The sequence below is a fragment of the Anomaloglossus baeobatrachus genome, chromosome 2 (genome assembly GCF_048569485.1).
Source record: "Anomaloglossus baeobatrachus isolate aAnoBae1 chromosome 2, aAnoBae1.hap1, whole genome shotgun sequence".
In the NCBI taxonomy this organism is placed as follows: domain Eukaryota; kingdom Metazoa; phylum Chordata; class Amphibia; order Anura; family Aromobatidae; genus Anomaloglossus; species Anomaloglossus baeobatrachus.
The window spans coordinates 566,716,019-566,741,605 of record NC_134354.1 but is presented as its reverse complement, the minus strand read 5'-3'; the positions used below and the strand labels follow the sequence as shown (position 1 = coordinate 566,741,605).

General features: G+C 42.4%; 1 protein-coding gene across 5 annotated transcripts in view; it reads left to right on the top strand.

The window, feature by feature from the left end:
- FARP1 (FERM, ARH/RhoGEF and pleckstrin domain protein 1) overlaps nt 1-25,587 on the top strand; it is a 292,161-nt gene that overhangs the window by 41,968 nt on the left and 224,606 nt on the right. For all 5 annotated transcript variants that reach the window (XM_075336730.1, XM_075336728.1, XM_075336727.1 and 2 more), the window contains exon 2: nt 21,815-22,019. In XM_075336730.1, the coding sequence (XP_075192845.1) occupies nt 21,849-22,019 (171 nt within the window). In that variant the 5' untranslated portion in view covers nt 21,815-21,848. The remainder of the gene's footprint in view (nt 1-21,814; nt 22,020-25,587) is intronic.

The following is a 25,587-nucleotide window of genomic DNA, read 5'->3' as shown; positions in this document are numbered from 1 at the left end:
GGGAACTGTTTTCATGGTGCTGACTGTGCTTGTGAAATTGCAGCCTCCCAGGTACAGCCGGGCTCCAAGCCACCATTATACAGATAATATTAACATGGAATAGACAAACTAACGCACAAATGCTGTAGTTTACAGTGATAAGATACAGTAGTTCTAGCATTGCCTCCAGTCCTAGGTATGTTTATATAGAGATGAGTGATTGTGGTAGAGATGGACATATACTATGCAATTTATAGTCTAATATTGACACACTAGACACTTAGCCACTTTATCAAACTTATTACATAATAAGAACAGGAAAAAAATGCGCGTACAAATGGAAAATCGCTTGGTTGGGGAGGGATTAAGTTTGAAATATAAACTGAGGACATGGCAGGCCTTGTTCACAATGGTACCGGTGTGCTACTCATTCAGAAGTGTTGTCTTTGTATAGCGTATGCGATGGTTTTAGCTTCATTGTGTGAACAAGACCTAAAAAAGACCCTATGGACGGAGACTTCATGTGTCTAGAATATCATCCTCCTCCTTTTCACCCAGTCTTATGTGACAATACACACTTGAGAAATGATGGAAGGGACCAGATCCATCTCTCTTATGCTTTGTCACTAGCCCTTGAAAACTGGCTCCTCTCCGGTACGATCTGGCAATTGCTTACAAACAGGCCAAACATCTTTGCACTCCTACTTAGCAAACCTTACTAAATCATTTTCTTGAGCTTTGCAGAGTTTTCTTTTTGTTCCATAAAGTAGTCTGCAGTTACTTGTGCGAACAATACTCACATGTGTGGCCCCCTCAAACGGGATTCTTTGGAAGCAGCAAGTGAATACATTAAATACAAATTACACAGAAACAATGGGAACAATAAAGGAATGAATGCTTCATTACGAGGCATCGCAGCTAATTATGTAGAGTGCAATTATGATAATTATTTTCACAAAACGTTATTGGTGTTTAAGCATTTGCTTCTGCGAGGAACGTGGTCTGTTTTAGTAATTCATTGCTAGCGTGATGCTGAAGGAGCTAAAGTGAATTTCCAGCTTTGAGAATTGATGGCCTGCCATTAGGATAGGCCATCAATATTAAACTGGTGGAAGTTCAACTCTCCGTATCCCTACTCATCAGACGTTTAAGGTTAAGTTCCCACGAGTAATTGCGGAGGTTTTGACACTGCATGTTTTTACTAGTCAAAAAAAACATTTCCGCAAAGTCGATAGGATTTATAGAAACCTCACGCCCACTGTCTATTATTGTTATTTTTAACTTGATGAAATCATCTGTGATGCGTTTTATCTGCATATTTTCCCCATAGAATTGCATTAGATGTGGAAAATCCACAGTGAAAAATACGTGGAAATCGACTAAAAATGCATGTAATCATCACATGAAGTTTTGTAAGAGGCAAATACCAGGAATTATCTAAAACAAAACCGCTTTATTTAAAACATGGCACCAAAAACGCCAATGAAAGAAAACACAAAATAAAGCACTCTAACACGCAAGTCACCTAATTTATTTAAAGTGGGGGTCAACCACTCAGGCATCCCTTTCTCATGCATCATTATTACCTTTCTTAAAATAACAATTATACTCTCCTCTGTACCGGCGCTATTTTAACTATGTTGGCACTCGCTCTCTCCTGCCGTTATGTCACATGATCCCTTTGACCAATCATCGCTGGCTCCACTCACCCCCCCCCTTCAAACTTATCAAATATCAGTGAGAAGTGAGTGGCCAGCCACAATTCTGACTTCCTCGTAGGCCGGTTTCAGATGTCCATGGTTAATCTGGTACAAGCCACATGCATAGGTATGGTGATACTTGTGTCATCTGTGTTTGCATATGTGTAACATGTACCGGAAAAAACACGTCTTTGTAATAAAAAGATTTTCTATATTCACCTGTATCCAGCGCTGCTGTCTTCGGCTCTGCTGTCTCCTGCTTCTGACCCCCGCTAATTATATTCACTGCCCCTCGGACCTGGAAGCAGGAGCATTGCCGGGGACAGCATCACCGGTGAAAGGTGAGCATAAAGCAAGTAGTGTATGCAGTGACATCCAGGAGGTCATCCAAGTTCCCAATGAACTCTGATGACCTCCTGATGACACCCGTACTACAGCGGGTGTCACGACGGTGACTTCATGGGTTCATCAGAGTCCTTTGGGAACTTCGATGACCTTCTGGACCTCACTGCGCACACACTGTTTGCGTGCTGAACACTCACCTGTCACTGGCATTGCTCCTGCTTCCAGGTTCGAGGTGCACTGAATATTCCATGAGCATAATTAGCGGGAGATAGAAGCAGGAGACAGCAGAGCCGAAGAAAGCATCACTGGATACAGGTGAATATAGAAAATCTTTTTATTACAAAGACGCATGGTTTCTCTGGTATGAGTCACAATGATGTCACATGGATCACATCAGTGTGCAATCCATGTTGACACCTGTGATGCTGGAGAAAAAACGGACATGTCTCCGTGTGTGCGGTGCTACGCAAGGTCACACGGTCCATGTGAAAACACGGACGTGTGTATAACATCAGAGAATAACATGGGTACATGTGGCATCCATGTTAAAAACGGATGTCACACATACCTAAAACACGAACATCTGAAACCGGCTTTAGTGTTCAGTTCATCCTAAGGCGGGGAGAGTGAAGCCGGCGCTAATTGGGTTCATGGTTCGCATGACGTAACATTACGGGAGAGCTAGTGCCAATGCCGCTGAGCATACACCCTATAATAAAGTAAGTAAATAGCAGTAGTACATTTAAATAACATAGGGCACTTAATTAACACTGTCCAAAAGCATGAAAGCCATTCCACTGTGACAGGGTGTTCCAAATCTGGATGGTCCTACTCCAGTATTACAACCTTACCTTATGTCCATGACCTCAGTGTAAATAAGGGCAGAGTCGAACAAGGCCCAACCTACAGCCACCTGTCCATGGGAAGGTATATAGAGAAATGCCTAGCTCAAAGGGAGAGTCCACCCTCTCACTTGTACAGAGTACAACCACCGAAAAACCAATAAAAGGTTGAGCCGGAGCAAGTTGGTATATGCGCAATAGGAGCTAGATATTGCATCTATATAGCTCCCCATGGATAGGTCTATCAAAATATAAATTATTGAAACCATATGTTAAACGCTGAAAAGAAAACAAATTTGTCTTTTCAGTCGCTGCCTTCACTCCTCTAAAAAAATACAGTAAAAAGCAATAACATTAATTAATAACATAATTAATAACATTAATAACATTAAGCCTTGTATTCACCCCAAACTGGTATCAATAAAAACATCAAGTCCGTGCACAAAAGTTCAATCCCTCATCCCGTGGATGGAGAAATTGGAAAACTAAAAAAAAAATTGATACCTCAAAAAATGGCAAAAGACCATTTTTATTTAATACAAATTTCATATTTTTTTTTACCCATAAAACCACAAAAAAAACTGGACAAGGGTGAATTTTTTTTTCTCAATTTCACAGCACATTTTTTTTTCTTTTTTTCTTTTCAGTTAGTCATATGGTACAGTGACTGGTGTAATTCAAAACTGCAACTGGTTTCACAAAATACAAACGCTCATTCAGCTATGTCGACAGAAAAATAAAAGTTATGGCTCTTGAAAGAAGGGGAGGAAAAAAGAAAAGTGCAAAGACAAAATCTCCTTCTTATTAAAGCAGTATTTTTAGGGGGTTTTTCAGCGCTGGATTGGCGCTTTAAATGTAAGCCCCTGTCATATACTCGCCTTTCAACAGCTTCACCATTTACCGACGCCGCTCCGGTGGTAGAGCCATCTTGTGACACTAACTTCTGATTGACTGGAAGTCAGAAGTTACGTCTCGATGTGTCTATGAGAGACAGAATGAGGTTCACATAGAGATGTTGTGAGTTGTGACCTCCATGCTTTGAGGAGGTAATCTGATGTGTATGACCACTTTACAAGTTGCAGCTGCAGTGTATTTTTTGTTGGTGCGGTACTGAAGAAACAAAAGGTATTGCAGCAGCATAACTCAATGCGACTGCAGCATGTGAACACAGTCTGAGGATGCTTATCAGACAGAATTTTCTTGTGTGACAAACTTTAATATTGCTAAAAAAAAAAATCCAACAGCAGGGTAGAAAGTGAAACCACATTAGGCCCCATTCAGATGTACTGTAGGTGTGTTGCATCAGTAATTGTCACAGAACACATTCCCATTTTAGGCTAGGTTGGCACACTGCGTCTTTTTGACGCTGCGTTTTTGTGCGTTTTTGGCCGCTAAAAACGCACAAAAACGCACCTGCGTCGAAAAAACGTGGCAAAAAACGCACGCGTTTTGCCGCGATTTGGTGTTTTTTTGCTGCATTTTGCTGCGTTTTTGCTCACTGCGTCCTTATGCGTTTTTTATTAGTGAACAAAAAAAAAAAGGTCTGATGTCATTTCCTTCCTTCTTCAATGTGTTCTTCATTCTCCACTAGTGTATGCAGAAGAGCAGACAGCTGCAGAACTACAAGGCTCAGCATACTCCATCCAATAGTGTATGCAGGAGAGCAGACAGCAGCTGCAGAACTACAAGGCTCAGCATGCTCCATCCAGGACTGTATGCTTGAGGGAGAGTCAGGGGGAGCAGACCTACAAGGCTCCGCATCCTCCATCCAATAGTGTATGCAGGAGAGCAGACAGCAGCTGTCGAACTACAAGGCTCAGCATCCTCCTTCCAGGACTGTATGCAGGATTTCTTTGCCCCCCCAAACAAAAAAAATGACGGGGGCTTCGCCATATTTTTGTATGCTAGCCGGGTACAGCAGGCAGGTACGGGCTGCCCCCAACCCCCAGCTGCCTATTTGTACCCGGCTGGGAACCAAAAATATAGGGAAGCCCCTTTTTTTTTTTTAAATTATTTCATGAATTTCATGAAATAATTTAAAAAAAATGACGTGAGCTTCGCCCAATTTTTGAGTCCAGCCGGGTACAACTAGGCAGCTGGGGATTGATATCCACAGTGGAGGGTGCCCATGCTTTCTGGGCACCCCCGCTGTGAATTGCAGTCCCGCAGCCACCCCAGAAAATGGCGCTTTCATAGAAGCGCCATCTTCTGGCGCTGTATCCAACTCTTCCAGCTGCCCTGATGCCGGCTGGCTCGCTGGGTAATAATGGGGTTAGGGCTAGCTGTATAGCTGGCCCTAAGCCCGAAATTCATGGTGTCACGCCAATATTAGACATGGCCACCATGAATTTCTAGTAAAGATAAAAAAAACCACAACACACAGAAAAATATTTTTATTAGAAATAAAACACAACACAATTAGTGACTCCATCTTTATTGAAATAAAGAACCCCCCCCTCCGCAGTAATCCTGGGTCAGGGTCCCGCGCCGTCCAATCCGGATCCAATATCATCTGATCGGTTTGCTGGAAGGCAAAGCGATCAGATGATGTGTCAGGATCAAGTGCCTGAATCCCATCACACATCAGCTGATTGTATAAAAGCCGATTATACAATCAGCTGATGCATCGGTGCAAAAAAAAAAAAATAATAATAATACTCACTTATGTGCTGATTACCGGCAGCTCCTGCAGCGATGGGGCGGGAGTCTGATCCTGTCCGATCGCTGCAGCAGCTGCCGGTAATCAGGGATGAAGTCTCCTGACGCATCCGCTGATACCGGCCGGGCGCCCGCGTCACCGCGATACTTACGATCACCTGATGCGTCAGGTGACTGCATCAGGTGATCCATCGCCAGGTTCTGCATCCATCCGAGGTTTCCCGGCCGTCTGCACACAGCCGGAGCGGGGGTGGCGATACCGTGAGAGGAGCTGGGAGCGGGCATGGCACCGGGAGTCTGCAGACAGGTGAGTATAACTCTTTTTTTTTTTTTTTTCTACTGTTAACTTTTGTTTTCGCAGCCGCTTCCACCTCCCGCCCAGACATGGCGCCGCACGGCAGCATACATGCCCAGGACGGGAGGTGGAAGCAGCGGTGACGGTACCGGGAGGATTCACGCTTCTGTATTTACTGACAGAAGGAATCCTCTTCCTGTACACGTCACTTTACTACCCACCTCCTGCGTTTATAGCTGCGTTTTTGGTCTTAGAAACGCACCAAAACGCAGCTATTTGCGTTTCTCATTGCGTCTTTCAACATCCCAGTGAACTCAATGGATGAAAAGCGCAGTGAAAAACGCGGGAATAATTGACATGCTGCGTTTTTGTGGCACCACAAAAACGCAGCTGAAAAAAAACAGATGTGTGCGGACAGCAAAAATGAAAACTCATAGACTTTGCTGGGGAAGCAAAGTCCTGCAGTTTTGAGGCCAAAAACGCACCCGAAAAACGCGCAAAAATGCCGCGAAAAACGCACTGTGCGCACATAGCCTTAGTCTTTGGGGCTGTTCATGTGTCCGTGTTTTTTCAGAACTGTGTGTCCGGGCAGAAATTATGGACACGTCCTTTTTTTCCCCACTAATGATACATACCACTATAGCTGTGTATCTGTAAAAATCACGTACCGCACAAGGATGGCATCAACATGTAATTCGTAATGTGCTGTCCGGGATTAAAGGGAACCTGTCATCAGAAATTTCGCCCAAAAGCTAAAAGATTCCCCCTCTGCAGCTCCTGGGCTGCATTCTAGGAAGGTCCCTGTTATTATTGTGCCCCATGTGAGACCAAAATAAAGCCTTTATAAAGTTCTACCTTTTTGTATGCAGCTTCTGTAAATGTGTCACGGGGGCGGGCTCTCTGCCGTCCGTTATTCTGCCTCCTGGTCATGTATGCCGCCCCCATCGCTCCTTTCCATATCTGATGCACCGCCCACTGCTCCAGCCATCCCCGCGCATGCCCAGTGCCAGTCTCACAGGACTGAGCAGTGTGACCGCTGGTGACGTGTGCGCAGGCAAGTGATTATGGGCGGGACTGTGACTGTTATCAGCAAGTACCCGCCCATAATCTCGTGAGCGCGCAAACCTCTCCAGCATTCACACTGAGCTCAGTGTAGATGCTAGACTGTATGGGCTGCTTCCAGGGATGACGTCCCTTTGTCATGTGATAGTATTTTGAACACGCCCCTATCACATGACAAAGGGACGTCATCCCTGGAAGCAGCCCATACAGTCTAGCATCTACACTGAGCTCAGTGTGAATGCTGGAGAAGTTTGCGCGCTCACGAGATTATGGGCGGGTACTTGCTGATAACAGTCACAGTCCCGCCCATAATCACTTGCCTGCGCACACGTCACCAGCGGTCACACTGCTCAGTCCTGTGAGACTGGCACTGGGCATGCGCGGGGATGGCTGGAGCAGTGGGCGGTGCATCAGATATGGAAAGGAGCGATGGGGGCGGCATACAGGACCAGGAGGCAGAATAACGGACGGCAGAGAGCCCGCCCCCGTGACACATTTACAGAAGCTGCATACAAAAAGGTAGAACTTTATAAAGGCTTTATTTTGGTCTCACATGGGGCACAATAATAACAGGGACCTTCCTAGAATGCAGCCCAGGAGCTGCAGAGGGGGAATCTTTTAGCTTTTGGGCGAAATTTCTGATGACAGGTTCCCTTTAACATTGCAGTGAGCAGGAGAAGCTTTATTTATCTATGCGGAAAAATCACTGATGTTAAAAACTGACACTGACCAAACACTGATGACATTTGTACCGTTATTTCTTTCTTTTTGCGTTGGTGAACAAACACAAACGTCTTAATGAGGTGCAATGAAGGAGTTTGATTTTTATTTTTTGTAGACATCCTATAAATAGAACCAATTTGCAAATATATGTATCATTGTAAAGTTCTAGGTGCATTGGCTTTGTGTCACTTATTATCTATCATTTTTTTTATATATATAAAATCCTGATTGCTGAGTGAAGAAGGCTTCAGATATTATAAAGGCTCATTTCGCGGTGTCAATCGTTTTGAGCCAAGGACCATTTAACGAATGGACTGGCTGCAGCTCTCCCGACCCGAGCGTGATAGCTTCAGTATTTCTATGTCAAGCTCGGATTGGGAGACCGGCAGCAAGTCTGTGAATTGCAGTCAAGAGATTTCTCCGAAATCTGTGCTAATACAGAGAGAAAAATGCTGGCTAAATTAAAGAGGCTGTGAAAGTAAAATATTCACATCACCCCTTGTGTCTGATTAAAGGCTTATTCACAAAACTGTTTTTCACATACAAGTTCTATCAGTGATTTTCACAAACTATAATTGGTAGAAGTTCTATGTGGCTTTTCACATTTTCAAGATCTCAGACCACACAGATGAAAAGAAGACTTGTCCGTTTTTTTTAACTGACTTTTGGAGACTTAGATCAAACGTTCTAATGCAAAGCCATGGGTCTGAAATAAAAAACACAGCATTTTGATCAGGATGGATTTGATTTAAATCTAACTGATTTAAATCACGATTTAAATCACTAGTCAGTAAGGCTTGATTTAAATCAGTGATTTATATCAAAGTTTCTACCTAAACTAGTTCTTGCTACTTTAACATGCAAGTAGATGAAGATTTTTAGAATCACTTTTTATATTACTTTTTTCTCCCCAGTTTAATGGGTTAATCATTCATATTTGGACACCACTGTTCTGTTGTACTTAGGAAGGAGAAAAATAATCCTGTCCTTAATAACAATTTAAATAGATTTATTCAACTGAAACAATAACAACATTACAGCATAAGTTATTTGCTTAAACAAACATCTATGTTTGTTAACTAATTTGGCTAAACAAAATATATATATATATATATATATATATATATATATATATATATATATATATATATATATATATATATATATATATATATATTTTTTTTTAAGAAACTTAGACTGTCAGCCCAGCCGACACATGAAAAACTTAAATACTACTGTCCCTGCTGTCCTCTGTAGCTCACTTGTCGTCATCTTCATCATCATCTTCTTCTTTGTTCCTATTCATAATCTGGAAAAGAAAAACAAGCTTTCCTGCTTTATTGCGTCCCAACCGATTTCTCAATTTAGAATGAATGAGTCCAAAGGAAGAGAATATTCTTTCAACGCCTGCAGAAGAAGCTACTGCTGTTAAAAGTGAAATCCTTACTTGAACAGTCTCTAAATCCAAGCGCTTAAGTGACTTCCACCAGTTTACTGGTGTGACCTTCCTTAAAATATCTTCAGCAAACATATATTTCTTGAATGGTTCCCCCTTAGCTCTGAAGTTTATTATAGTTGGCATTAAAGATGGATGATTGCTGGATACCCATGTCATAGCTAACTCCTCTTCCTCAGCACTTAGGTTTTGACCCTGATATTGGATATTGACAATATTTGCCAAAAAATGAGCTGGAGTCAGTGCTTGTCCCATTTGTTTGTTTACTGCTTGTAATTTAATTCCGTCCATGTGTAGTTCTGTTTTTAAGTGTTCACTCAGTTCCTTCCAAACTTCAACAGCATCCGCAATAAAACAGCTATTTTTCTGTATTTTGTTTAAAGCTTGAGAGATGGGTTTCAGGAAGCTCAGCATATGTTCAGCATTTCTCTTAAGCCCAATGTTGAGGATTTTGGCCGTGACAGTGCCATCTATTTTATCTCGATTTTCTTCACAAAGTGTCATCAAAATAGGCCAGTTTTTGATATACTGCTCAAAACAGTCCACCACAGAGTTCCATCTAACATCTTGTGGGAGCGTTAGCTTGGTTCCACCCATCCTTTTCAGAGCTGCTGCAGCAAAATGATTATTACGGAAGTATTTAGCAATTTCAACAACATTAGCCTTTATTTCTGGAACACTTAAGTCTTTGGCTAAGAGGTGCAGCAAATGACCACTGCAACCATATGTTATTAGCAGCTTTGTATTCCCTCCCTGCTCTTCTAAATCTCTTCTCATCTTGGATACGTTTGCAGCATTGTCAGTGACCAAACTGCGTACTAGACATTTGAATTTTTGTTCACATGTCGTTATAGCTTTTACTGCCACTTCTTGTAAGTATTCTGCTGTGTGTGCATTTCCTGACTTATCCGTTTTTTGTGCAAGGAAGACTTTACCTTCTTCTGTTGTTATACAAGCACATACAATAGGATCATTGTGGACATTACTCCACCCATCAATACTTAGGTTAACAATTTTACCCTCCAGAGCTGTTGCACATTGCTCCATTTCTCTGTCATACACTTGATCCAGCAGTTTCCCTGCAACATCAGCTCTGCTGGGTGGACTGTATCCTGGTCTCAGTGACTGAACCATATTAATGAAATGTGGGTTCTCAGTCAGACGGAAAGAAGAGTTCGTTGCATAAATAAACTAGGCAATTTTTTCATCAATCAACTCTTTTTCTAATCTGCTAGTTCTTATCACAAACCTATCTATGGTGGTTCCAGGAGGTAAAGGTTTTTTCTTCCTTTTGGGTGATGGTGATATGTGGCTGTGGGTGTCTGATGATGATGCTGCTGCTAATGAAGCACTATCCTGGATGGATAACTCTGAAACTGTAGGACAGGGTGATGGTGATCTTGGAGGTGGATAGTTTCCAGAATCCATGAATTCCCCTAAACAAAAAAAGTCAATGCTGTTATTTTATTGTTTATTATACAATTTCTGCTTATTGTACATAACACATCACTGCCCCTGCCCCAAAGGAATATTTGTTTTTCTTCATAACTGTACCAAATGACAGTAACATGCAGTAATAATAAGAAATGTAATTTTATTCACACATAATAGTTCAGTCTTTAGAAATAGGATTCAATAAAAATGTTTACCAACATGAAGATCCTGCCTGTTCAGAAGTGTTTCTTTGGTCATCTTCATCACCGCACTTCTCATGATGTTGCCTCATTCGTGCCACCAGGCCTTGCATCTTTGTTGCATCGTTTGCATTTTGCACGCATGCCTGCCTTACCGATAGGCGAAGGAGCTTCATTAAAATATTCCCAAACTGGGTCTCTTTTACGGCCTGCTGTCATTATAAGGAAAGAATGTAATAAACCTCAGATCGTACACACAAACAGATCCAGACTTGTCTGTCTGTGGCTATGCTGCAGTATTGTGCTCAAAGTTTCACTTTCATTTTCTTGTCTGCTTGCCCTTCCTCCTCCTCACACTTAGATTCACATTCTTCTTGTGTTGTGCAGATCTATTCCACTCCAAACAATCAGAAACATATTGTATAACTTCTTGGACTTGGCACTGAAGGGGTTGATTCTGTATTCATAGGTTTGTAGAACAATAGGATTAAGGTCTTTTTCTCAACTCTGTTCATGTTGTAATATTTTTGCCGTGAAGAAGAGGCTGGGACCTCTGCGGAGTCAAATCTAGGAGAGAAACTGCCCACTAATCCTACAGAAACCTCTGGAAGAGCATGGCATTGTGAATGTTACACATATACAGCCTTTATTCTACTGAGTTAAACAACTCAGCTTTATCTCATGATGGAAGAACCTTTGGATGGTAAAATATTTAGCTCAAAAAGCAGTTTATTGAAAAAAATCCGATTTAAAATCAAAAAAATCCGATTTAAATCAAGAAATTCCGTATTTTTTTTTTTTTTAAAAAAACCATTGATTTTTATCCACCCTGATTTTGATACCATCCTACTTACATCCTAGTGCTGTGCGATTTTCCTGTTTGTGTAAGGCTGGAAACACATCTATGCGAGTAAAATCGGTCCGACTGGGCTGAAAAAAACTCGGCTAATTTTAGTTCACGTTAGGTCCGAGTGCAACGCAAGTGCGATCCTTTTCTTGAATAAATTAATGATTTTGCTCGCGTGTGCGATGCGTGTGTGTCGCGATTGCGATGCTAGTTTCCTGCAACATCTTAACTACATTAAATTGATTACACGTGTCATTTATTTTACCTTTGGGAATGTGATGTCACATTCATCTGTTGAATATTTAATGAGCGTAGTTCCTGCCACACTCGCAAATGTGAACGCTGGTGCGCGTGTGTGATCCTACTTTTAATCCCCTTCCATAGGAAATCATTGGGACAAATGGTGCGAGAAACTCGCAAAAAATCAGCATGCTGCGATTTTTTTCTCGGTCCGATTTGGACTGAGAAAAAAATCGCAAATGCGAGCTGAATCATTCACTAACATGTGTCCGATTCCAATGCGAGTTTTTCTCGCATTGCTCTACTGCGAGAAACTCGCAAGTGAGAAGCAGCCCTAAAAAGCACACTGACCAAATAGTGATCAACTTCTCATACAGGAGACTGATGAGTCAGTGCATTGCTTGCATATGAGAAAATAATGGACATCTGAATGAACCCTAGGTTGCTCAAGCAATGTAATGTACAGTATATCTACTGGTTTAAATTGGGGATTATGGGTTTTAGGTCTCATGCGGACTGAGGTAATACAAGCATATTTTCATCCTTGCATTATGGTTGGAATTCCCACCAGGTTTTATAACCTGAATTCACAGTATTTTAGGTCTGTATAATGCTGTTAGTTTGGGCCAGTAGACTCCCAACCAGCATGGGAATTACGAACGTAATTCAGATACTTTCTATGTCCTTATTACTGCGGTCTGAATTGGATCTGCACTAGGCTGCACACTGTTCTTTCCATTCTTCAACACATTAGTTTACTCCAGAATCCCTTTCTCATTGAAGAGTGGTGCTGGTGTATCGGTCTGGTGTCAATAGCTGTAGAAGGACTTATTTAGTTGATTTTATTAAACGTCTGTGTGCTGTCCATATGCAAAACTGATGACATGGACAGTACACTGACCAATGCAATTAAATGTGTTAGCTGACATGAACATTTTTACATAAGGACCGATAGTCTGCATATAACATACCACAGCATGCACCACTTTAATCCGTATTCTGGGTCAGATCTGTCCCTTATAAGTGAATGGGTGCATAAAAAATGGATTACGTGTGGGTTACACACCTTTGCTTACACACTTTTGCTGAAACCTTACAATTCTAAAGATAGGAAACTATTCAACCTTTTATTTATTAAATTGGTTGTTAAAAACTAATGCCGCACGGATGTACAAATACACTTATGGATTGCAAACAAATGACGATACAAATGAAAAATCGTCAGTTTTTCTTGACATAAAATGGATAATTTTGCACGATTGTGTGAACCCAACCTTAGGCTCCTGTTCAGGTTTGGTTCTTTTTATGGGCACGATCCTAATGTTTCATCTCTTCAATGCCCAGTAGGAGGAGCAGGAGTGGAGAGCTGATCTTAAATCATTCAAGAGTAGAGATGAGCTGACCTGTGGAAGTTCGGTTTGGCAGGTTTCGACAAACTTTAAATTAAGATTGGTTTGGATCCCAGACTTGACCTGGACCACAATGGAAGTTACTGATTGGGCGAATTAGGTCTCTGCCCACATGCAGCCATCCATAAACAGAACACTTCCTGGGGGCAGGTGAGCGTGTTTTTTTTTTTTTTATTGGTGCACACTACATCCTTTCACGCTGTTACCCCCAGTGCGAGACGTTCACACGTCCCAAGTGGCTTGCACTGGGCTGAGAGCCGAGCACAGCGATGCTCCCGCAAGTGTTCATATGTAAAGCTCCTGAACTTTTTTTTTTTTTGTGTGTAAAATCTGTGTTTGATACGAACACTGAACCTCTGGTTTGCTCATCTCTATTAAAGCGCAAAATCATCATAAATTTTGAGCTGCAAAACCACTAGTACAGTCATGGGCAAAAGCTTTGACCAACAAAACTTTTGGCTTTCATAAAAGTTTGCTGCTTTTGTGTTTTTAGATTTATTTAGTCCGATTTTTCGATGTTTACGGAAATACAATTTTATAAGCATTTCATAAGTTACTTATTTTTTTTGCTAAATCAAGTACATATATAAAGACTCGATATTTACAATGTTGACTCCTATTTTTCAAGACTTCTGCAATTCGCTGTGGCATGCTGTGCATCAGCTTCTGGGCCAAACCCTGACATATAGCAACACGTTTTAGCCTAATCGGTACTTGGATTTTATTAAGTTTTTTTTTTGTCCACACACTTTTAAGGATGGACGGTGGAATTGAGATCTGATAGTTTACTTTCCATGAACCCAACATTTCAATGTTTCGTTCCTCAAACCACTTAGTTATCACTTTGCCTTGAGACAAGGGTCTCCATCATGCAGGAAAAATCATTGTTCATAACCAAATTGCTCCTGCATCATGGGAAAAGTTGCTTTTGAAGAATGTTTAGATTCTTTTTTTTTATTCATGACTGTGTTCTTAAGCAAACTTGTGAGTGAGCCCACTCCCTTGGATAAAAAGCGATCGCACATATGAATGACCTCAGGATGCTTTGCTGTTTGCATGATACAGGACTCATGGTAGTTCTCACCTTTTCTTCTTCAGACATTAATTCTTTCAGATGTCCCCAACAGTCTGAGGTGGATTTATTAGAGAAAATAACTTTACCTAAGTCCTATGAAGTCCAATTCCTTTATTTCCTACAAAATATCACTCTGTCCTTGATATTTTTCTTGAAGACATGTCTTATTTGTTATGCATGGCCAGGCCGGCCTCCAATGCAGTTACCTCACTGTGCATGCATATGTACTCTGACACCTGTCTGCTGCTTTTTCTGAGCAAGCTCTCCCCATGTGCTGAATTGATTACCTAGCCGAATTCTCTTTTGGTGATTGTCTTGGCACTCAGCCTTTTTTTTTTGCATCCTGGAGTCTTCTTCATAGCAATTGAAGCTTTCTCTTTGAAGTTCTTGATGATCCCATAAATGGCTAATTTCTGGACAATATTGCAAGCAGCAATGTCCATGCCTGTAAAGCCCTTTTGATTCAAAGCAATAATAACTGGACTTGTTTCCTTGGAGGTAACCATGGTTAACAAAAGAAGAACTAGCCCCTTTTGAAAGCAACCAGTATTCTCTTATAATCAAATCAGAATGACAAGAGTGATATCAGATGACTTGTCCTAGTTAACACTTTCTTTTGAATTTACTAGAAGATCATGGAAATGATGTAAGCAGGTCGTTTTGAGTCCTGGTTGACATTTAGTGGAAATTGAGTTTTTGGGATTAAGTTAATTTTCATAATGAGGAGGTGGAGACCTGTAGAAGCATACTAGGCATGTAAAACAGCTGCAGTCTATGTGCCGTGCGACCTCAGTATGCAGCCCAGCATGGTTTTTTAATATGTACCAAATAAAGGATTCGTTTTACGGATGGTGAGTGCCAATTGGTCTTCTATTTTCCATTTTAATTTTCATGATGAGGAATAACGTAATTTTTTTTTTTTCAATTAATCTGATGGCTCTTTATAATTATCTAAAGGCTATGGCTCTTTCACACATCCGTGCAATTCGGTCCGATGTTGGATTGCAAAGCATGGTCTGGCCACGACTCTCCCGACTCGAGTGTGACAGCTTCATAGAAATCTACGTAGCTGTCACGCTTGTGTCGGGAGAGCCGCAACCAATCCCTGCATTGCGATCTGACATTGGATTGAATTGCATGGATGTGTTGCCTTAAAGCAAATTGTCACTATGAAAACTAAACCATCAAATGTTGTGAAAACGAAACATTGTATCAGTCTCAAATCATATGGCTACAACTGTAGTAAGTAACTGCAACATTCTCATCTGGTCTCCAAAGAATTCCTAATTGGCTACAGAAATTTTTCTTAAGGCCCCGTCACACACTGAGATAAATCTTTGGGAGATCTGTGGTTGCAGTGAAATCATGGACATATTGTTCTAAACAGCCACAAACCTGGCATTGATTGTCCACAATTTCACTGCAACCACAGAACTGCCGCAGATTTATCTGTGTGTGACAGGGCCTTTAGAATCTAATTGTATATTGGACCTGCTCTATATGTGTTGAATGCATATTTGTTATATGTCAGCCTACCAATTTTAATGTAATATGTCTTTTGTTTTTGCAGAATTGTAGAACGAATATTTTTATCCTATATATCATTAGTTTGAGAAATACTGCCACTTGTAGTCTCCATCTTGGGCTAATGTTTGCCTCTGTGAAGTTATGGGTTTTATTTTGCTCAGCTTTGATCAATAGATTCATGTTCTGTGTCAGACTATGTTTAGTGATATGTAGATTTCCATTTTGTGTATTCCATCTTTTTTTTTGGGCTCGCTTTTTGTGAGCTTCCTTACTATATGTGAATGCCGTTAGCTAAATGAGTGCATGTGTTCTCTAAGGCTAAATGGCTGCCGTCCAGGACGAGAACATTCAAGTGATTGTCTGTCTTGTTGAAATTTCCATGCCTCAGGAAGGGAGTCATCATTCATCAGCAAAGGTGTATTGATAACCAGACAGAAGCGTTATTTCTCTAATTTTGCATATCTAAACAGGTCGTGTAATATTTTGACAAACCTCGACCCAGAAAATGCTTTTTTTATGTTTAATATAAGTTGATTTATAAATAATACAAATAGGAAAATGTATGGATCTTTGTCTCTTGCAAAAATGTAGTTTCTTTTCTGTCTGTTTTTAGCTTCTGTTATTGCCTCTGCAATATTCGGGTGGATCTTTAGCATTATTGATCCTAACAAGTCACGTGGAATTGTCCAATAATGGCTTGTTCTTTCTTTTACATGAAAAAATTAGTTAGACTAAATTATTATGGCCGTCCAAAGCAGTGGAGACCTGACAGGACAGATCCTAGAGTTTTTTCTTGTTTGTTTTTTTATTAAACGTGATTGCCATTCATTCCTTCACTTTGCTATATCTTTTTCATTTGGTGTAGGTGTAGAATGCCGAGCCAGTACCAACGTATAGAGTTGTCTACACCACCAGTAATCTGCATGTACGTATTACGACATACACTACGCATGCATTTCAATAGGGGGCATGTTCCAGTTTCCAGCATAGTATCTGTTATGATACTTGTATGGAACAGGACTGATCTCCTGATTTTTGACACATGGTTCTGCACTGCTGACCAAGTGTGAATGAATCCTTAAGCGATACATACAATGTTTCCACATGGCGATCATCCAGTCTTGTAACTATTTTTATTCTTCCATTGACATAAACAATCTTATGGGCTTGGCGCTCTGTAGTTAAAGGGAACCAACAAGCAGGATTTTTATATATAAAGTAAAACCAGTGCTATACTGTCACTAGGATGCTGAATGTAGCCATATCTTTTATTCTGAGATTGGAGGTTTTATTTCAGAAATACGTGTAAGTAAAGTTCGGGCAATGCACTGCTATTTGATTGATAGGTGCAACAGGAAGGGAATATGTGGGTCAGGTCTTGCTATCTATTCCCAGCCCGGTCTGCCGGCCTGGCCTTCCTACCCCTGTCGCCGTCTTAGACCTTAATTCCGGCGCAGGCAGTGGTTTAATATCCTGTGTGGACCGGACAACCAGGGTGTTTAGAAACCACACTGTTTGGGAATCCGCTTGAAAATGGCTCATTAAAAGAGCAGAAACGTTTGGTTTTTCTCTCATATGTTTTGAAACCACTATTTTAATTTTTTTACTGCTTCTCTGTTATCTCTTTTTGTACATTGTTCTCAGCAGTATATCGCCTATTTACACAGGCCAAGGGGCTGGTGCAAACGCTGATTTATAAACCGCCTAAAAATCATTATACCTAGCAAACGAGGTTTTGCTCTGTCATCAGGGTGATTGACGTTTAGACGGTCGGAGAGTCTAGAATTACTAGAAATACTTGTTTCCTAATTATTGACCTGTCAAAAAAACAGCAATAGGCCTCATTCACACTATTTGGTCAGTATTTGTAATTTTTTTGTTTATTTTTTTCTCAGCAGAACTAGTAGACCATATTAATTTACAAAAATAATAAGGGAAAAATTTATAATTTTTATTATCTTTTTTATTTTAAGCCACGTGTGGTCTTTTGATAGAAACGCTGATCAGATGCAGAAGTGTAAGGCTATGTGCTCACGTTGCGTTCTCTGCAGTGCGAAAAAGAACGCACCCTCTGGCAGACTGGACACTGCGTTTATAAAATAAAATGCATGCATTTTGGATGCTTTTTCCATGCATTTTGCATGCGTTTTGGATGCATTTTTGACAGTGCGTTCCCCCAGCAATTCAGCTCTGCTACATGCCGGCTGACAGCAGACACAGACAGAGTCGCACGATGAGAATGAACTCGGGTGAACTGCACCCGACTTCATTGTCATACCGCAGCTCTGTCTGTGTGTGGCGTCCCGATTATCATCTTCACCGCACACATCCCGACCCGACATTACCGCCGACATCCTCGCACACGTCCCGACATCCTCGCACACGTCCCGACATCCTCGCACACGTCCCGACATCCTCGCACACGTCCCGACATCCTCGCACACGTCCCGACATCCTCGCACACGTCCCGACATCCTCGCACACGTCCCGACATCCTCGCACACGTCCCGACATCCTCGCACACGTCCCGACATCCTCGCACACGTCCCGACATCCTCGCACACGTCCCGACATCCTCGCACACGTCCCGACATCCTCGCACACGTCCCGACATCCTCGCACACGTCCCGACATCCTCGCACACGTCCCGACATCCTCGCACACGTCCCGACATCCTCGCACACGTCCCGACATCCTCGCACACGTCCCGACATCCTCGCACACGTCCCGACATCCTCGCACACGTCCCGACATCCTCGCACACGTCCCGACATCCTCGCACACGTCCTGACATTACCGCCGACATCCCCGCACACATCCCGACATTACCGCCGACATCCCCGCACACATCCCGACATTACCACCGACATCCTCGCACACATCCTGACATTACCGCCGACATCCCCGCACACATCCCGACATTACCACCGACATCCCCGCACACATCCCGACATTACCACCGACATCCTCGCACACATCCTGACATCCTCGCACACGTCCCGACATTCTCGCACACGTCCCGACATTCTCGCACACGTCCCGACATTCTCGCACACGTCCCGACATTCCCGCACACGTCCCGACATTACCGCCGACATCCCTGCACACATCCCGACATTACCGCCGACATTCCCGCAGACATCCTGACATTACCGCCGACATCCCCGCACACATCCTAACATTACCGCCGACATCCTCGCACACATCCCGACATCCCCGCACACATCCATCCCCGCACACATCCTGACATTACCGCCTACATCCCCGCACACATCCTGACATTACCGCCGTCATTCCCGCACACATCCCTACAATACCGCCAGCATCCTCGCACACATCCCGACGCTACAGCCCTCATCATCACCGCACACACACCGGCATTACCTCAGTGACGTCCCCGCTGACAGTGCGATTCACTTCAGTTGCTGCGTGGAGCTCGCAGGGACGGCGGTGTTCTACTGCCGCTCCTGTCAGCTTCATGTAGCAGAGCTGGACGTCGCGGGACCTCTGGATTACGCCGGACCTGGAGGGGTATTTGGGGATTTTAATAAAGTGATGAAAGAGGATGTTTTTTTGTCATTTATTCCAAATAAATGTTTTTTTCTGGTGTATGTGTTTATTTACTTTCACTTACAGGTTAATTATGGAAGGTATCTCGGGGAGACGCCTGCCATGATTAACCTAGGACTTAGTGGCAGCTATGGGCTGCTGCCATTATCCCCTTATTACCCCCGCACCAGGGCAATTCGGGATGAGCCGGGTAAAGTCCCGGGACTGTTGCATGTAATGGATGCGGCAATTCTGGGCGGCTCCCGGCTGATATTGTTAGGCTGGGGGGCTCCCCATAACGTGGCGCTCCCCATCCTGAGAATACCAGTCTTCAGCCGTGTGGCTTTATCTTGGCTGGTATCAAAATTGGGGGGGACTGCACGTCGTTTTTTTTAATTATATATTTATTTTACTGCACAATATAGACCCGCCCACCTGCGGCTGTGATTGGTTGCAGTGAGACAGCTGGCACTGAGCGTGAGGGCGTGTCTGACTGCAACCAATCATAGGCACCGGTGGGCGGGGAAAGCAGGGAATACAAGATTGAATAATGAGCGGCTGGCTTTTTCAAAAAAGGAAAAGCCGCCAGAGCAGTGTGAACGCCGTGCAGTGCCGCGCCGGTGATCGGGGAACGGTGAGTATGAGAGGGGGGGGGGGGAGACTGACCGACGGACAGCGAGAGGGACAGACTGACAGAGACCAACCGAAAGAGAGATAGGCAGAGCGACCAACAGACAGAGGGAGATTCACCGACATCCACAGACAGAAATTGACCGACATCACAGAGACTGAAAAGACCTGCGTTTTGCTTGCCAAAAAAGCATGCGGAACGCAACAAAAATGCAGTCCAAGTGCATTTTGGTTGCGTTCTGACCCACATCATTGATTTCAATGGGTGGAGAACGCAGCTACAATGCACAAAAGAAGTGACATGCTGCTTTTTTTTCCGCAGTGATTTTGGGCATCCAAAACGCAGTGTTTACAAACGCAGCGTGTGCATTGATTTTTCGGCTTTCTCATCGACTTTTCTGGGGAAGCTGAACGCATGCAGTTACGCTGCAGTTCAAAACGCAGCGTTTCCGCGGGAAAAAACGCAATGTGCGCACATAGCCTAAAGCCTTCTGTAATGGTAGATTTTGTAATCTAGTGTCATCAATGGCATAGGTGGCCTAGAAGACAAGCTTGAGCAAAACAATTTGTTAGGACTTGCACTGATCAATTTTCTTCAGGTATACTACCCATCTGGGACTCTAAAGCTTGTTTGTTCATAGGACTAGTGTATATATGCCTGTATTAGAAAGCGGTGTTTATTTACAGGCTTGTCTTGTTGCAGTGCCACTTGTACTCACATCTGGAGTACACATGTGCACCTCCGTCTTCTCATACAATGCTCACACTCCTTCTTTGTCTCAACATTCAAAGTCCTAATTAAGTTTGTTTGGCTTTCTGCTAATAACTGATGGTCTTTTCATCCGGTTGAATTATATTTTTTAAGATACGTTTTCCTGCAATTGATTCTAGGGATTTGTGATTAACAATCTGAAAATGGATTGTCTGGTTGAGTGATTTAGGCAAAGGCGCACAGAAGTTTTGACGGGGTGAAAAAACTGTGGCTGTTTTCACTTCCACTGCCCACACTTTTTTTTTTTTCCCTGAGAATAGGGTTTCCTACAGCCAAAGTGGAGTAAATTATAGTGCAAATATACGTCACCCCATTTCTGCCATGTGTTTTACTTTCTGGCATACAGAGACAAAAGATGCAACAATTTTATGAAGTCTATGCTGCTTAATAAACAAGTCGCATTTTACACCAACCACCTCTGCTTTAAAGGGGTTATCAAGGACTATTTTATATTTTTCTATGTGTTTAAGAACTTATAGACAGTTCCTAATTACCTGCCTGGCGCTGAATTCTGCCGGCTCAGAGAGGTCATAGACTGCTATTGGTAGTGATTCTGCGCCTTCTGTTGACGTCCCGATGACATGGCCGTTGGTTCTCTTCCTCTCTGCTGACGTGGCGTTTCTGCCGATGTCAAGCTGATGGCCGGCTCCCTGCTGCCTAACTGCGGGGAGCTGCCTTTCAATCATCATTATATCAGCAGTAACACCATGTTGACAGAACAACTCGGAAAAGAAAGAGCTGCTCTGTTGATGTAAGGTCAAATGAAGCAGAACAAGCAGGTGGTTAGCTACTACCTGCCTGTCAATTCTTAGCCGTATGAGAAAAATATATGGTCTGGATAACCTTAAGATCAATATATGAAATAAATTTTCCATCTAAATCTTTTTCTCTCATTCACTAATTCAGGTTTATCCTGCAATTAGCTGTAATGTACTGTGTCCTGCAAATGTCTTATTAGTAGTGGAATTTACAACCAGCCGTGTGTATAAATCTACTGTAATTTATATTTTGTGTTTCAAGATCTCGACAACAGGTCAGCACCAATAATGTACTGGTCTCTCTTCTTCACAGTGGCACAAGATAAGAACTAGAGGATTTACAAAGGATGGGGGAGATAGAGCAGCAGCAGACAGCAGCCTCTCGGTTAGGTGCTCCCGAGAGTGCCGGGATCAGCACTTTAGAACATGGAACCAAACCACCTCTGTCACCGCAAGGCAAATCTTATCCATTCAAAGTCCAAATGTTGGATGACACACAAGAAACCATTGAAGCTCCGGTAAGTGTTTTAATAGCTTTCTAAAGTCTAATGTAGAAATATTTGGAGTCTGGATCAAGGGACTGGACTTTGATAACAAGTAATGTTGTCATTATTGCTCAAGTTACTAACAAACCTGTACATAGAAGTTGTCTCAGTCAGTCATGTGGCTATTCTCTTTAATACCATCTGAATCATTTACACCCATGGTTTTTACTATAAATGTAATGAAATGCTATTGTGCTGTTAGTTTCATTGTGTAGACGTAAACAATTGACTACAGTGAGTTCTGGGTATGTGCTCCGTGGCTGCCGGTTATGAAGGCTTATTCAGTATGGATTGCATTCAGTTTGGTTTGTATATTCTCCCTGTGTTTTCATAGGTTTCCTCGGGGTTCTCCGGTTTGCTCCCAAACTCCAAAGGCATGGATAGGGAATTTAGATTGTGAGCCCCAATGGGGACAATAATGCATCCCGTCTGTAAAGTGCTGTGGGATTAATACATAAGTGCGTAAAATAAAGAAATAAATACATTAGTTTCTATGTATTTCTCCGATCTAGTGATAAAGATTGTGCAAGGGATCAGCGGCTTCTCAACTGTTTAAATTAGTTGTCCAACTCTTTTATTTCTATACTAAAAAAAGGCCACATCTGGGTATTAAACAAAAAAACAAGCAGAGGATACTTCTCTATCTAAATCACGACACACCGTTGCCTGTGTCCCCAGCTGTTGTTCTCGCTTCCTCTTTCTGTCCAGTGGAGGACGTCACGTAAGCGGCTTCAGGCCTCAAAATCCAGCCACTCTCGAGGAAATAATGTCTCTCTGCCCAAAATCTTAATGCTGCAGTTGACTAGTGGTTGCTGATTAGCTGCAGCGGTCACGTGATGTTCCCCAGAAGAGGCAGTGAGGATACTGTCTGGGTACACAGGCAACAATGCAGTGGTAGGGTTCCGGTAGGTGAGTATTAGAGATGAGTGGACCCATGGAAGTTCGGGTTCTGCAGGTCCAGCTGAACTTTTTAAAGTTCGGTTTTGGACCCAGACTTGACCTGAACTTAATTTCAAGTCACTAATTGGGCAGTATGGGTCTCTGCCCACATGCAGCCAGCCATAAACAGATCACTTCCAGGGGAGAGTGGGCAGGATTTTTTTTTTTGAGTGCACTCTACATCTGATCATGCTGTTGTTACCACCAGTGCAGGCCATTCAAATACTGCAAGTGGCTGGCACTGCTCTGAGCACCGAGTGTACCTCTCGCTCGCTCGAGTGGTTTGCATATGTAAATCACCCGAACACCGAATCCGAACTCTGTTTTATTGGAAAAGTCTGTGTTTGTACCAACATCGGGTTCGCTCATCTCTAGTGAGTTTCAATATCTTGTTTTATTGTTGTTTTTTTTAATATCCCCTTGGACTAATCTAACAAACTTTATAAAACAAACTAGAAAGAGAGAGCGTAATAGGGTCTTACCAGATTAAAAGTAGCGGTGTGTGAAGGATAACACTCACCTGGCAGGGTTGTGGAAAGGCACAACTCCTATAAAGGCATCAGAAATTATGGTAGCTGCCGCAGCCCCACATAGTTTGATATTCGGTGCTGGAGAGAAGAAATGGGTTTAACGCTGCGCTACCACCAATAAGGAGAATTGTTGATTAATGATAAATTCTTTATTCCTTAGGTCAATGCGTTTCTGGGATCCAGTCCCCTACTTCAGGACCAAATTTGTTGATTTTCTTGGTCCTGAAGAAGGGGACTGGATCCCAGAAATGTGTCGACCTATGGAATAAAGAATTTATCATTAATCAACAATGCTCCTTATTGACGGTAGCGTGGGTGATAAACCAGTTTCTTCTGTCCAGCACCGAATAATAACAAAATTTATTTCAGAGCAATTCTAGCAGTGCACTAGTTTTATATTATTCTAATAATAACACAAAACAAAAACTTTCCTGATTTTTTTTTATGACTAGTTCATAAAGCACCTATTTTGATGCATTTATTTTAGAGATTGAGTGAATGCTTGTATCTTCTCATAATATGGCATTAGAGAAAATTGTTGAGATGTCTTGTTTCATTGCCTCTGAATCTTTGTGTAGTTCAAGCCTCTCCTAACATGGTGTATTTCTGTTACTCGTACAGATCCATTCCTCGTCCCTTCTGTGTGTAAGACATGAAAGGAAAAGCTGTTCTGAGTACATAAGAAATAAAAGAAAAAACAAACTGCTCAGAGCAGCTGTAAAGTACATGGTAGCTGTACATTGCCATACTTTTTTCCTTACCATTTTGTGCCAAAAGGGCACTCTTTTGCCATATGTTGTGTGTATGAGGGGTCCACGGATAGGATGTATATGCCAAATGGAAGTACGGTAAACAAAATGTGAATATTCTCAGCCAAATGGCAACCATTTGGTATGGACCTAGCCTTAGCCCCTGGTTCCTGCGACGACTTCTATTTGTGATGTGTTTTACCTCTGGGGAAAAATATTGAATGTTTTGAAGCGCAGACAAAATTACTATTGATTTTCCTCTGAGGAGTCAATGAAATAAAAATGAAAATGTGCTCAACATTTACGCTTGTAGTTTGCCCAATAGAAATGGTGAAACCTAGAGATAAGCATCTTTATATCTTCATGCACAGTTTTAAAGGGAACCTGTCACCAATTTTTTGGCCTATAAGCTGCGGCCACCACCACCGGGCTCTTATATACAGCATTCTAACATGCTACATATAAGAGCCCAGGCCGGGGCTATAACATAAAAAACACTTTATAATACTTACCTAACAGTCGCGCGGTGGGCCTAATGGGCGTCTCCGTTGTCCGGCGCCGCCTCTTTTGGCCATGTTTGTTTTCTTTCTTCTCTAGCCGCGGTGCATGACTGGTCCAACGTCATACACACTCGCCGGCATTCAGGTCCTGAACAGGGCAGATCAAAGTATTGTAGTGCGCCTGCGCAGGACCGGCGAGTGTGTCTGATGTAGACGTGTCATGCACACAGGCTTCAGAAAGAGGACGAAGACCCACCGCGCGACCGATAGGTAAGTATTATAAAGTGTTTTTTTATGTTATACCCCCGGCCTGGGCTCTTATATACAGCATGTTAGAAGGCTGTATATAAGAGCCCAGTGGTGGTGGCCACAGCTTATAGAGCAAAAAGTGGTGACAGGTTCCCTTTTAAATAAGTTCACACATGTTTGATTTACAGATTGCAAATTCGACACACATGTCATCACAATATCCACTATCATTGTGGCATTGTTACATACAAGCATTAGGGTATGTGCGCACGTTGCTTTTTACCTGCTTTTTACCTGCTTTTTTGCTGCTTTTTCTTCTGCGCTGTTTAATGCCAAAATGAATGTGTTCTTCTATTCAAGCAAAGTCTATGGGAATTTGGGTTTCTTGTTCACACTATGTTGTTCAAAATGCTGCCTTTTTGAGGCAGAACTTTGGTCAAAAACTCAGCTTTTCAAAGAAGCAACATGTCAATTGTTTTTGCCATTTGGGTTTTGCACTGCAAAGCTGAGTTTTTGACCAAAGTTCTGCCACAAAAAGGCAGCATTTTGAACAACATAGTGTGAACAAGAAACC